This window comes from Vipera ursinii, assembly GCF_947247035.1.
Source record: "Vipera ursinii genome assembly, chromosome: 2".
Taxonomy (NCBI): Eukaryota; Metazoa; Chordata; class Lepidosauria; order Squamata; family Viperidae; genus Vipera; species Vipera ursinii.
The window spans coordinates 54,184,459-54,199,243 of record NC_139513.1 but is presented as its reverse complement, the minus strand read 5'-3'; the positions used below and the strand labels follow the sequence as shown (position 1 = coordinate 54,199,243).

Below are 14,785 nucleotides of genomic sequence, written 5' to 3'. Positions count from 1 at the left end.
AAAATGAAAAGCACGGTTTTTCTATTATCTAACATGCCACTATATTGCAAAGGAAAACAGTGAATACTGAAGCCTGGCATCCAGTATTGGCAAACCCCAAATATCAAAGTTCATTTTCCTAAGGCTAGAATAAGTGGGATCTGGAGAGCTGAATGAATTGAAACATGCGCTTGTTAAGGCTGGACTGAACCCACAAGTTTTTTTCGGTGACATGGAAAACGATAACATTTCTACCAAACACAATGGCTACTGAAATAAAACTATCTGAGCTGGGACTATTGACAATATCAAGCCTTTTGCAAGATATTACAAAAAAGCAAGATGAAATGAGGCTATCAATTCATGTCAAAAGTACAGTTATGAGTAGGTAGACTGCCCATCAAGATTATGTGGCTCTGGTTACCCTAAGAAATATGGGTCTCCCCCCCTCCCCCATTTATGTTCCTGTTCCTTTAATGCTTATGGAACTCAAAGTGCCATACATTTTTATATATGATACATCTTAGCTTTCAGCAGTACAGTATTTCACCATGATGGAAGTAATTCAGTCTGTTCTTAAAGAAACTGTTTAGGCAGGACACTGCATGGCTATCTGAGGATGACTGAGAATGATCTGAGACCATCTGTCAGAAGACTAGAGCTCAGACAAATGAGAACTTTGCTGCAAGACAACGACCCTAAACATTCCAGTAAAACTCCCAAGGAATGGCTGAAAAAATAAATATAAAGAAATGGAGCGTTCTGTAATGGCCAAGTCAAAGTCTGGATCTAAATCCTGCCAAGACTGAGGGGCTGTGCATACCGGCATCTCGGATAAACCAGGTTGTTCCACCACTAATGATGGGGGGGTGAGGTGTTACCCCCCGTCGATAGGGCTCGCAACTTGGGCGTCCTCTTGGATTCACGGCTCAATTTTGAAGACCATATAGGAGCTGTGACCAGGGGGGCTTTCGCCCAGCTTCATCTGGTGCACTAGTTGCGGCCCTATCTGGACCGAGATGCCCTACGCACAGTCACCCATGCGCTCGTGACCTCCCGGCTAGACTACTGCAACGTTCTCTACATGGAGCTGCCCTTGAGGACCACTCGGAGGCTTCAACTGGTGCAGAATGCAGCTGCGTGAGTTGTTATGGGAGTCTCCCGATACTCCTGTGTAACACCTCTTCTCCGTGAGCTGCATTGGCTTCCGGTTGCCCTCCGGGTGAGATTCAAGGTGCTGGTGATGGCCTATAAAGCCCTAAATGGCTTGGGTCCGGATTATCTAAGGGAACACCTGCTGCCGGCATCAACTTCCCATTGTCCTGTGCGCTCCCACAGGGAGGGCCTTCTTAGGGTACCGCCGGTCAAGGAATGCCGGCGGGTTATCCCCAGGGGAAGGGCGTTCTCTGTGGGCACGCCGACCCTTTGGAACCAACTTCCCACGGAGCTTAGGACTGGCCCCGACCTTCGCTCATTTCGCAGGGACTTGAAAACTTGGTTTTTTGAGCTGTCTGGCCCAGACTGAGGGGTTTTAATTATTTATTAATGGGGTTTTAGTTTAAATTCAGGGACTTAATTTAATCCTAGTTTTAATCGATTTTAACTTTGTATGTTATGTATTTTTAATTTTTCCCTGTAAACCACCCTGAGTCCTACGGGAATAGGGCGGTATACAAGTTTAAAAAATAAATAAATAAATAAATAAATAAATCCCATCAAAATATTGTAAAATGATTTCAAATTGGCTAAGCACGGCTGAAAACATTCTCCATGGAGAAGTGAGAAAATTCCTCCCCATCAGCATTAGAGACTGATAAGACAGTTAAAAGAAACATCTGTCTGAGGTTGTTTCCACCAAAGGGTCAATTAGTCAAAGGTGCTCTTCTTGTACAGGAGGAAATGAAATGTCTGTTAAATTTTTTTGTTGAATAAATATGGCAAAGCCAATTCTTCACAGTTCTTTTTTGTTCAATTACATTACCTTTATCTTTCTATACTAAATGATTGAAGATAAATATTGTTATTGTTATGTACTTACTAAAAAAAAAACTTCACATGGGGTGTTCTTAATTTCTCACAGGATTATAATCTCTAATATAATTGCTGTATGTCTGTAAATAAAACGTTACAATGGTAGGGGTTTCCCCTACCGTCTTTATGCCTTTGGGTTATGGGAATGAAAGACAGAAAAAAACATAATGAAATCCTTAACACAATGGCTATGGCGTTCTCCGGGCTCTTGGCCCCTCTCGCCGGCGGTGGTGTTTCCATCTTGCCCCAGGCCGCATCAGGCTGCTTTTAGTGACGTTGTCGCCCTCGGGCCGTTTTGGCGGTGGAGAGGGCGACTGCGAGTTATCCCAACGGCGATGATATTTTTTGTGCTGCCTCGGACCGCTTGTGTTGGCAACGGCGTCTTCGGACCGTTTCAAGGGAGCAATGGTGACAGGTGGTCTTTACACCGCTTTTGGACCGTTTTAGCGGCGGTGATAACGCTTTCAGACCACCTTTTCTATCTTGACCTGCCTACCCTTCTGCCTTCAATATATACATTTATTAACTCTTTGCCTACCTCCCCCTCTCCCCTTTGGATTTGGTCGGTCCTGGGTACCAGCCACGGTGGGAGAGTGGCTGACTCTTACATCTGCAGCCCCATAGAGGTGGGAGCTCTATGGGGCAGGCCTACCCAGAGTATATCTTTGACCACCCCCAGGAACAGAGTTGCAACCTGCCGTGAGAGGGTGGGGGTGGCCTGTTTACTGGGGCACCCAACTGAGTGGCAGTGCAGTTGGGTGTGGATCCAGATATTTTCTTTTCCGGCCTTCGACCCTCCTATGGACATGATCATCCTTGGGACTGCCTATCCTGGACTTGCTGGACCAACATACTACAATACACTAGCACGGACTTGCTCGCCCTCAGGGGTGCCCCCCTCTCCTGGGTGCGACCCGCCTTTTTAAATCCTCCTAACCTCGATGAAGGGCCCGAGTGTTGGGACCCTGAGAGATGGCTGGGTAGGGGCAGGGGCCGTCAACACAAACTTACTAAGAGGCCCCTGATTATTTTTTTATCAAAATTTTTTAGGGGGTTGGGGAGAGGGGTGGGAGAGGGGGGTTGTGTGGCTATGGGGGGTGGCCAATCAACCATAGTTCAGGCCAGACTTGGGTCTAACCGCGCGGGGGGAGAACGGGGTGTCGTTGACTCTGGGGCTCATGAGCGGGTCGTGGGACTACCAATTCCCACGACGGGGAATGGCAGCAGGCGGATAGACAGGGGGCCGTATCGCTACCGGGAGGGCCGTCTCCGCTACTTGCAAGCGGTGAGGCGCTCCGACCCTCTGCTTCTTCCCCGAGGTCCTGGGAGCAAGGATGTGCAGCCTCCTGAGCTCCGGCTGGTGTACCTGAATGCCAGGTCCGTGGTTAACAAAGCTCCCCTCGTCAGGGATTTAGTTGAGGGTGAGCATGCGGACCTGGCTTGCATCACGGAGACTTGGTTGGGCCCAGAGGGTGGGGTCCCTTTGGTTGACCTTTGCCCACCAGACATCCGGGTGCTACACCGGCCACGAGCTCATGGTAGGGGTGGGGGAGTGGCGGTCACTATTAGGGAGACCTTATGTCCGCGGGAGACCACCGTTTCTCAGATAGTCGGGTGTGAGTCTCTCTTTGTGAGATTTGGTTCTGGGGCGCAGTTGGGCTTGCTGCTGGTGTACATTTCGCCTAGTCGCGCAGCGGCAGCCCTGCCCGAGCTGCTTGATATCCTCTCGGGGTTGGTGGTTGAGTTTCCCAAACTTATAGTTTTGGGAGACTTCAATCTACCATCCCTGGGAGGTTCATCTGAGCTAGCTCGGGAGTTCATGGCTTCCATGACGGCCATGGACCTGACGCAAGTAATTTCTGAACCAACTCATGAGGGAGGCCACACCCTTGACCTGATTTTTTATCTAGACGGTGGTTGGATGATCTTGGTGGGGGCTCTCCATTTATTATGCCCCTGTCATGGACCGATCATCATCTCCTGCGGCTGGTCTTCCGCTTTGCCACCCCCCGCCGTGGGGGTACGGAGCCAATTAGATGGTACCGCCCCAGACGCCTAATGGATCCTGATAGATTCCAAGCGGCGCTGGGGTCCCCACCTGCCTCCATTGCTCACAGCTCGGCGGATGCCTTAGTGGAAGCCTGGGAAAGGGCAGCCACTGAGGCACTTGACCGGGTTGTACCCTTGCGGCCCCTGACCCGGCGCAGATCCCAGCGAGCTCCATGGTTTTCCACGGAGCTCCGGGAGATGAAGCGTCGGAAACGGGGCCTAGAGAGCCGTTGGAGGTCTAGCCGATCCGAACCCGACCGGTTGCGGTTAAGAACCTATATTAGGTCTTATCTCGCAGCGATGAGGGTGGCGAGGTGTGATTACTTCTCCACCCTCATCGCGTCCGCAGATAATCGCCCGGCCGCCCTGTTTAGGGTGACTCGCTCACTTCTTAATCAGGAGGTGAGGGAGGATCCCTTGCAGGGTCGTGCCGAGGAATTTAGTCAACATCTGTCGGATAAAATCGCTCGGATTCGGACCGGTTTGGACTCCAACTGGGCAGAGTCAGGCGATCAGGACACGGGCGGTCTTGTCAATGTTACCTGGGAAGAGTTTGATTCTGTGACCCATGATGAAGTGGACAGGATTATGGGGAGGCTGAGCTCCTCCACATGTTTGTTGGACCCGTGCCCTTCCTGGCTGGTTTATGCAGCCAGGGAGAGGACACGAGGCTGGCTCCAGGCGGTTATATCTGCTTCCTTGAGTGAGGGTTATTTCCCCACCGTCTTGAAGGAGGCGGTGGTGAGACCTCTCCTCAAGAAGCCTGCCTTGGACCCAGCTGTATTGAACAACTTTCGTCCAGTCTCCAACCTTCGCTTTCTTGCGAAGGTTGTTGAGAGTGTGGTGGCGCATCAGCTCCCTCTGGTCCTGGATGAAGCGGATTTTCTGGACCCCTACCAATCGGGTTTCAGGCCCGGGTACAGCACGGAGACGGCATTGGTCGCTCTGGTGAATGATCTCTGGAGGGCGCGGGACAGGGGATATTCCTCTGTCCTTGTCCTATTAGACCTCTCGGCGGCTTTCGATACCATCGACCATGGTATCTTGCTGCGGCGTCTCAGGGGATTGGGAGTGGGAGGCACAGTTCTTCAGTGGTTCTCCTCCTATCTCCTGGGACGCTCGCAGTCGGTGTTGGCAGGGGGACAGAGATCGGCCCCTAGGTCTCTCGTTTGTGGAGTTCCTCAGGGGTCGGTTCTCTCGCCTCTCCTGTTCAACATCTACATGAAACCGCTGGGTGAGATCATTCGTGGTTTTGGAGTTGGGTATCATCAATATGCCGATGATACCCAACTTTTCTTTTCGATCCCAAACCACCCCAGTGATGCCCTCGCTGTGATGTCCCGTTGCCTGGAGGCGGTTCGGGTCTGGATGGGGAGGAACAGACTTCAACTCAACCCTGACAAGACTGAGTGGCTGTGCATTCCGGCATCCCGGGACATTCAAAATGTTCCATCTCTTTCTATGGGGGGGTGAGCTCTTACCCCCCGTGGATAGGGCTCGCAACTTGGGAGTCCTCCTAGATTCACGGCTAACCCTGGAAGACCATATAGTGGCCGTGACTAGGGGGGCTTTCGCCCAGGTTCGCCTGGTGCACCAGTTGCGGCCCTATCTGGACCGGGATGCCCTGTGCACGGTCACTCATGCGCTCGTGACCTCTCGCCTTGACTACTGTAATGCTCTCTACATGGGGCTTCCCTTGAAGACCACTCGGAGGCTCCAACTGGTACAGAATGCGGCCGCGAGAGTTGTCTTGGGAGTTTCCCGGTACTCCCATGTTACACCTTTGCTCCGCGAGCTGCATTGGTTACCAGTTGTCTTCCGGGTGAGGTTCAAGGTTTTGGTTATGATCTTTAAGTCCTTACATGGCATGGGTCCGGGTTACCTCAGGGACCACCTGCTGCCGGCGTCAACTCCCATCCGCCCTGTGCGTTCCCAGAGAGGGCCTCCTCAGGGTGCCTCCGGTAAGGGAATGCCGACTGGTGGCCCCCAGGGGGAGGGCCTTCTCTGTGGGCGCTCTGGCACTTTGGAATCAACTGCCGGTGGAGCTCCGGATGACATCAGACCTCCGAACCTTCCGTCGCGGCCTGAAGACCCATTTATTCGAATTAGCTGGTCTGGCCTGATGGGGGAATATGGGTTTTTAAAATTGTTGTTTTTATTATTGTATTATTGTTTTCATTTGGGCATTGGTTTAATCTTATTTTAACTTTTGTATCGTAATTATATATGCCCTGTGAACCGCCCTGAGTCCCTAGGGAGAAGGGCGGTATACAAATTAAATAAAACCTAAACCTAATTATATGAGATAATTTTTCAGCCAAGAATCTTGATTGTAAGAGTTACATGTTAGTGCATTTTCATATTTTATTTCCTAAAATGTAATTGGCAGATATAGGAAAATATGAAAGACATGGCTTAGATAGAAGCAATGAAATAATTGCTCAAATTCCATTGTACTACTATAAAAACACAAGTGATAGAATTTTAGTCCTGCCTATGAATAATTTACTAGGATACTCTGGCAAAGTTTTTCTTTTTCTTTTTTGTCTGATTGGTATTATACTATATCATGAAGGATAGTAAGATTTTTGTGTGACTGCCAGCAGAAAATGAGAACAGATAATGTCTAATTTAGCAATTCTGGCTGCTTTTATCTAATATACTACAAAGCCATTATTGATTTGATTTCGGTGCCACCAGATTCCAAGACAACTCTGTGTGGTTCACAATACAAAACAAGTAACAATAAATAGAACAATACAAGTAAACAAGATCAGCATCCAGCGAAAAAATACATAATACACACAGAAACACGTCTAGCAAGAGGACCACATCTGTTCTATTCCCAAGGCCTAGTAGATCAGCCAGATTTATAAGGCCTTCTGGAAGCAATCAGAGTGGAAGCCACACACATTTCTGAAGGGAACTTTATTCAAGAGGGTAGACACTATAACAGAGAAGACATAGTTCCTGATCCTGACAGATGGCATTGTTTAATAATAATCATAAAAACCTGGGCTGCATCAACTCTGCCAACTTTCAGTAGGTGGACAGAAAGCATGGAAGATAGGTGGTTCCTCAAATAACCTAGCCTTATGCCATGTGGGTTTGTAATCAGCACATTGATTTGCAACTGGAAGCACAATGGCAATTAAGCTTTGAAATAAGCATGTCATGGGGGCACAGCGAGGCATGCTAAAAACTACCAGCACCAATGTTTTTTGGGCCAACTGAAGCTTGAAAGTGCTTTTCAAGGGCAGCTCCACGTACAGAACGGTGCAATGTTTGAGCCATGGGGTGACTAGGGCATGAGTGACTCTCTGAAGGTCTCCCAATCCAAGAAGCTACGCAAACACCTTCTTGGCCACAGCTGCCACCTGACCTCTGACAGGAGCTGAAAGCCAAGAGGCCACATTACATACCTATATACAACCCCATTCAAGGGTAGAGATGGAAAATCCCTGGACCTGGGGACCTCAATATCCACAGCCATTCAATTTGATAGGATCAAGTTGGAGCTCTTTTCTCCTCATCCAGATCCACATGGTCTCCATTCACTGGGATAAGACCTTGACATCATCACTTGGCCAGCTCAGGATCCAAATGTATATTGGGTATCATCGTCATATTGATAATATCAAATCTTGAAGTGGCAGAGGACCTCAGTCTCGTGTAGTGTTGAATACAAGGGGAGAGAGTATTGAACTATGGCACTCCACCGGATTGACTGGAACCAACCATGAAGGAAGAGAATTGCTGTAAACACTGTTCCCAATTTCCAATCTCCACAGCCTACCCAAATAAATACTATTACTGACGGTATCAAAAGTGACAAAAATTCCAGGAGCACAAGGCGAGTTCCGTAAGTTTTAACCCAGCTAATCAACCATCACAACCAAGGTTGTCTCTGGGCTAAATCCCAGCCTGAGACCTTACTGAAACTGAGATAATTTGCTTTCTCTGGGGTTCTCTGCAACTGCAGTCAAACACTTGCTCAATAGCCTTCCTTAAAGAGAGAAAACTGGAGACAAGATGTCAAATTGTTCCGAATTGTTGGATCCAAGGACAGTCTCTTGAGGAGAAGGCACATCGCTATTTCTTACAAGACTGAAGGCACTCAACCTCTCCCCAGCCAATAATACAGCACAGACCTAACTGTAAATCATCTCCCAGGCCACCTTAATGACTCAGGGGGATCCTGGGCCTAATAAATAAGTGATCAAACTAATTACCTGGCAGAATATTAAGCTAAATGCAATTATATTAGATTATTCAAATGGAGGAACACATCAAAGAGATGGAAACAAGAAATGAAAAATTTCCTACCCTGAATTCAGCTGGCAAGGCGCACTCTGCTAGCAGAGCAAGGTCTTCCTGCAACTGTGAATTACCTGATGGTTCAATTGTAAGCACTTTTACACAGGTTCCTGGCTTGGAAGAAACTAAAAGAAACAAAAGCAAAAATACCAAAACTTTAAAATACTGATTATTTTATTGACCTGTTCTTCTAACACGAGCTAGAGGTTGGAGTGTTAGTCTGTGATTTACTTACATGTGTATTTCAGAGTGTAAGTCCAGAAAAGGGAGGACATATAGTAAGAAAACATTTGTTGGATAAAGTTGCTTGCAGTCACTTATAGCTATACTGCTTTTATGAACATGGGCTGACTTTGAAGTGGTTGAGCTGAGCTTGATCAAGTGACTCCCAGAGAAGTGGGAGGTTTCTATCCCACCTTTCCCCCAAGAACTTGAAGCAGCATACCTAGGGTTCTCCCTTCATTTTATCTCCATAACGGCATCTATCCGTTATGGAGAAGTGGCATGGTACCATGAAGACCCAAATGCTTTAAACCAAATTATTTTAAAGCCTAATTAGCAAAAGGTTAGAAGACTTAACCTTTTGGTAATTAATGTCAGAGAAATGACTGCTTTTCCATTTTCCTATAAAGAAGGACAGTTAAGATTGGGAGACTTACCAAATTCATACACCTTTTTACATTTGGTTTCCAAGTCTTCAATGAGATCTTGGAGCTGACATTGTTTGGCCAATCTCTTGCAGTCATTTACATATTCTACATCTATGTCCAAACACCCTGGTAAACAAAAGAAAAGTGCTAATTATCACTTCATTCTTTCAATTCATTCCTGTTATTGTTTACCAATGTCCTCTGAACTCACACTCTCTCCCTCCCTACAACCATAGCTATAAACTTAAACTCCAGCGCCACCCTGTGGCTTAAAATAACACCAATTAATACTCTTGTGAACAGAACAGGTTATATAGGTATCTTAGAAGTTATCTTCTAAATGACTTTATTAACATGAAGCCTAAGAGGATTCTACTCTTTTACTGCTTTTAACTCTTTATATTTCTTGTTCTTTTTTTTCCTCACTGAAAATCATTGTTTTACAACTACCAAAAATTATGCTACTACATTTGGAACTATTTAATTCTAATCCACAGCAAAAAAATTGCCACCCATGATCTCTTCACTCCCAATATCTTTCAAGAAACTCCAACAAATCTGAAACTTTCAAAGAAAATGTCGACAGCAAATTTACGTAGAACCTATTACAAATAAGAAATAAAATCCATAGTTTTAATATATCACATTAGACTTACCTGTATAGAGGTATTGCAGAAGAGAGCTAAAGGCTGCTGGATTTATCTGTATATGAAACAAATGAGTTAGATATAAACATTTGAAAGAAATAATAACATAAATGAGACCTAAACTAGAAAGTAAACAAGGCCTAGAAAATTCTTTTGGCTGAATTGGGCAGCTACAGCTAGTGCAAAATGCAGCCTCATTTGTAAAATTGGCAAGTCTCATGTCCTGTAACACCTCTGCTACATGGGATACAGTGTTTACTAGTTGGCTTCTGGCTGTAATTCAATATGTTGATGGTTATCATCCACAAAGCTCCACATGGCATATAGAGCCTAGCAATTTGAGGGACCATACGAGTCCTCTGGGGTCCACTCACCCTGAGTGCTCTGATAGTTGGCTTGCTTCAGATTCCATTAATTGGGCAAGGTCATCTATAGGGAACCTAAGAAGCAGGATCTCTCTTTGCTGGATCTGCCTGTTAAAACAGCCCCCTTCCCCACCACTCCAGAAATCCACTTGGCTCCCACTTTGTCCATATTCAAGCATTTTTTAAATTTCTCCCAGCCTTGGGTTAAAATGAATGGATAGCTCCCCTTGAGGGGAATGTTTATGGATGGCTTACTGGGTGCCCACTGTTTTATGAATATTGTTTCTTTTTTAGACTTGTTCTTTTTTACTTTATATATCTGACCAGAGTCACTGGGAGTTGAGTGGCAAAAAATAACAAGGGAAATTCCCTTCAGCAGTTAAATTTTAACGGAAATAAGTCATCTATTTACAGACTATGTAATCAGTTGGGTCAGATTTAGGAATATCCAACACGGTGGCAGAAGCAGACTCCTTATTGCTGACACTTTTGCCATCTTAAGGAGGACACATTAAGCTCCCAGATAACATTTGCTGAATGTTAATCTGCACTGCAGATTAATGTTTCTGAAAGTGGAAATGTGTAATATTTGTGTGCTACTTCGGTTAGCATGATCTTAATGTTAACCCATAATTCCATCACTTTTCAATAAAACTTGTTGGCATCTGTTTTTGACAAGTAAGAAAGTCTCAAATATAAAAAATATTCAGGGAAAAACTAAGAGTGGGTTTCTTACCAATGGATGTTTCAGTGCTATGACATTCTTCCCCTTCCACTTAGTCTCAAACATTTCTGCAAAATATGGACTTCGAGCTCCAAGTACACAGCGATGGGCACAGAAAGACTTCCCATGAACAATAAAAACAATGTCACTGTGGTAACCCTGTTCTAGAAGCCTGCAGAGATTGGGAGAGAAAAGTAGTTTCATGATTAAACAAGAACAGCATGGAATAACTCAACTTGACATTTATTTGCAATGAGAGCATACATCACCACCTTTCCCTCCTCCCCTCCAAAGAAAATATTTAAAAAAGCATTATTAATACTGAATTTGATAAATCCTATTTTTCTTATTGTACCGTTACAGTTTTTATTCTGGACGATAAATTCTTCAGATATAACTCACCAGTTACAACTGTATGAAGAAAGAACAGTTTTAACCACCACTGTAGCTTTTTTACACACTCCACTTAAATTCCTGGCAATCAAATCCTGCACTAATCCTTTCCAAAAATCTTTAAGGAAGCCATGCCTTTCCATGGACTTCCACAGTAACTGCACAAACCAACTCTTCAGCTCAAAGATATATTTTACTGAGTCTATGCAGATACTGGGCAAATCCAGGCAAAGGTGTGGCTTCTTTAAGGATCAAAAGACAGCTAGGGAGAGGAACCCTGCATACTTCTATATAACCTAGTGCAATAACTTAAAATTGTCACTTTGATTGCTATGGAAGGCATGATAAGAAATAGAAGACAATGATACAGCCCCCTCTGAAGATGACTCTTTTGCCAACATCAGAATACATCTCTTTACCGTTGAAGAAAGGCATCATAGTAGTCCCTCTTCATGCACTTTGCGGTGATCTGCTTATATTCCTTCAATACCCGCCGAATAGTATCATTTAGAGCTCCATATAAGCAACGTTCACCATCAAAGGTGTTTGCTTCACATTTTGCACCTGTAAGGAAGATAATTTACACAATGTAAAAATGTACCAGATTACATAACACATTTTTATCAGTACTATTTTTGAGAGGGTAACCAAATAATTTCTATAGCGCCTTTAGACATAACTGTTATTTTTAGGTCCAAAGAAAAGCTTACGAAATTAAATTTCATCCACTTAAGAGCTCATTTAAGACTATGAAGTGATATTTTAGAGAAAATAGATTTTTATTGTCCATGAATTAGATCAAACTTATAAAAATGCTAATAAAATAAAAACTGAATTCCTGTAGTGGAGAAATTTAGGTCCTCAGAATATTAGACTATTACACTGAGCCACCCTAATTGGCTGAAATAATAGAGAAAATCAATTTACATACAAAGTACAAGAGTTGTAGAAAAACAATGAAAATAATTTGATTTTGTCATTTCAGTGAATTGAGTATTGTATATTAGCACTCTGAGCTATTAAGTTTTGTTTCTAGGTGACTGGCTTACATACAGCTTCTGTTAATTTTTTTAAATTTAAAAATATACCTGTAATCCCTAATTTCAGAAAAGCAGCAAATCACCTCAGGAATATGTTCACGTATTAAGAGATGAATCTGCCTTAAGATTTAAACCACAATCTCTAAAGGCTCTATAGAAGTTATTTGGTTTTAATGTCTGACCTTTATTTTCTCAGGTAAACTTTCAAGTAACAAGAATTGTATAAAGTTAACTGCATTTCTTTTTAATATATTTTTCCTTGCAATCAAATTACGGTATTATGAAACGGTATTAATTCTCAAGAAAATATGGGTGAGCTACAGCTTGGTTTAGATGGATCTCTATGCCAAAAGAGCTATTCCTGATTTTCAGGTTTCTTCTACTATGCACTTCATAGATTACAACAGCTGTAATTTCTAGTGTAAAATGTGGATCAGTTAGATCCAAGGGGAAAAGACCACATTTCTTTGATGTTTAAAACAAGTTGAAAGGAACTACAGTTTTCATCACAGCAAGATTATTAGCCAACTTTACACTTCCAATTCTAGAGGGCATAAAGTGACAACATATATTTATTTCTAGAAGAATATGTCAGCCTTATTACCATTGGCTAGAAGGTACTGCACAAGTTCTTCATGTCCACAGAGACAAGCATAATATCTATAAAAGATAACAGTGAGATCAGAAATAAACTAATAAAAATAAAATATTTACAGAACAATCCATCATGAGTCCCAAAAGCTGGTCCATAGCACCAATTCTGCAAATGAATGGAAACCCTAGAATTACATGAAAGATTAGTCTCTTCAGAGTTATTGCTCTGTTTTTTAATATGAAAAAGCCAAAGCAGACTAAAGTAACTGTATGTCATATACAGGGGAAAGTAGTGAACGTGAATAATCCTAGAGTTCAGATATCTTAAATATAATTTAATCTTGAGCAAGTCTGAAAGATGAGCATCTAGTAATCAGCCTCCGTTTTAAGATCTCCGGGGAAGGAGAACTCATGCTATGTGGCAGCCTGTTCCATTGGCTGACAGTTCATACAATCAAAAATTTCCTCCCAACATCTATCCTGAAACAGCTCCCTTGTGGTTTTAACACCATCACCTGTGAGGGGCAATAAAAGATAATTCTATGCCCTACTTGTGTGTGACCATTCTTCAGACACTTGAAGATGTTCTGGTATATCTTCCTCAATCTCCTTTACACATTCTTTGTAGGCTTGCTTTTCTGGCCCTTCACTATCCTGGTAACCTTCCTTTGAACCTGTTCTCCTTGTCCTTTTTAAGGACCAGATACAGTACTCCAAGTGAGGTCTGACCAGGGCAAAGTAAAGTAGAACAATCATTTCCTGTGATTTAGACTTTATATTCTTATTAATGCACCCAAGATAGCAATTGCCTTTTAAGCAGCTGCATCATACTGCTGGCTAACCTGTAACTTGCGGTCAGTAAGGACACCCAAATCCCTTTTAAATGTACTACTGTCAAGCCAGGTCTCCCCTACCACGTTAAGATATTATCAGATATCTTCTCTTAACTACTGGGCGTTTTGTGACCAGTCGAGGTTACAACATCCACACAATGGGCACTTTGCAGCCCATAATGCACCTCAGCAATCGTAAAGGGTGGTGCAATGCCTCCTGCAATCACCTGACTGCATGTTGGGCATGTCAGCTTTATGACCAATTGGGAGTTCCACAGTCATTTGATTTGTGATATTTTTGCTCGTTTTCTGGCAAAACAAAAACCCACTTGAAGGAATGGGTTTTCTTAAAACCATGACATTCCCTTAATGACCACGGTGAAAAAAGCTGGAAAATTCCTTCTTGTTACATGGGTGCCTCAACTTACAACTCCAATGACTTATGACCCTAATTCCAAGCTCAATTATAGTTGTAAGCATTCAAATATCCAAAAGTGTTGCTGCATTTGCCACAAATTATTGCAGTATAACCAAGCTTTCAAAGTCAAGCTTATTTTCATAAAGCTGTTTACTTTGGCACCATATTTTAAAATAAAAAAGTTAATTATTCAGTTCCACTACAGTATAGGATGATACCTCCAATAAAACACAAGATTAGAATTCTGCAACTGTAGCAAATAAAAAAAAATCTTGGTTCTTAAGCACTCTTACTAATTGTATCACTGAGTTCACACATCATATTAAATCATAATCTGACTATTTGTTATTAGCTTTGCATATTTTAGGACCAGCCTTATCTAGTTTATTTAGTAAGCCATTATGAGAAAAATTCTCATAAAAAGGTTCTATTTAATCTCTTTTAATTTGTTTTAACGTTTGTATTGACTGTTTTTTAAATACCCTGTAAACCGCCCTGAGTCCTTCGGGAAAGGGCGGTATATAAATCTAAATAAAATAAATAAATATAGCATGATAGCCACATAATGGGAGAAATATATTACCTGATATTCCCTTAGTTGGGAAGAACTCATCTCCAACAAACAAACCAAAAAAGTGACACATTTAACATTTTTAAGAAGTATAAATATTCTGTTCCTTTTATGCAAGATTTCCGGAACAGATCACATAAATAATGAACATTTTAAGCAGCAATTTCTTATGAT

General features: G+C 43.2%; 1 protein-coding gene across 3 annotated transcripts in view; it reads right to left on the bottom strand.

Moving 5' to 3' along the window:
- The window catches only part of ABTB1 (ankyrin repeat and BTB domain containing 1), a 32,707-nt gene that overhangs the window by 12,939 nt on the left and 4,983 nt on the right, over positions 1-14,785 (bottom strand). For 2 of the 3 annotated variants that reach the window (XM_083351534.1, XM_083351535.1), the window contains exons 3-8: positions 12,800-12,855; positions 11,575-11,719; positions 10,775-10,934; positions 9,683-9,728; positions 9,036-9,152; positions 8,386-8,501 (exon numbers count right to left, since the gene is read on the bottom strand). In XM_083351534.1, the coding sequence (XP_083207660.1) occupies positions 8,386-8,501; positions 9,036-9,152; positions 9,683-9,728; positions 10,775-10,934; positions 11,575-11,719; positions 12,800-12,855 (640 nt within the window). The remainder of the gene's footprint in view (positions 1-8,385; positions 8,502-9,035; positions 9,153-9,682; positions 9,729-10,774; positions 10,935-11,574; positions 11,720-12,799; positions 12,856-14,785) is intronic. The other variant, XM_083351536.1, reaches the window with a different exon arrangement.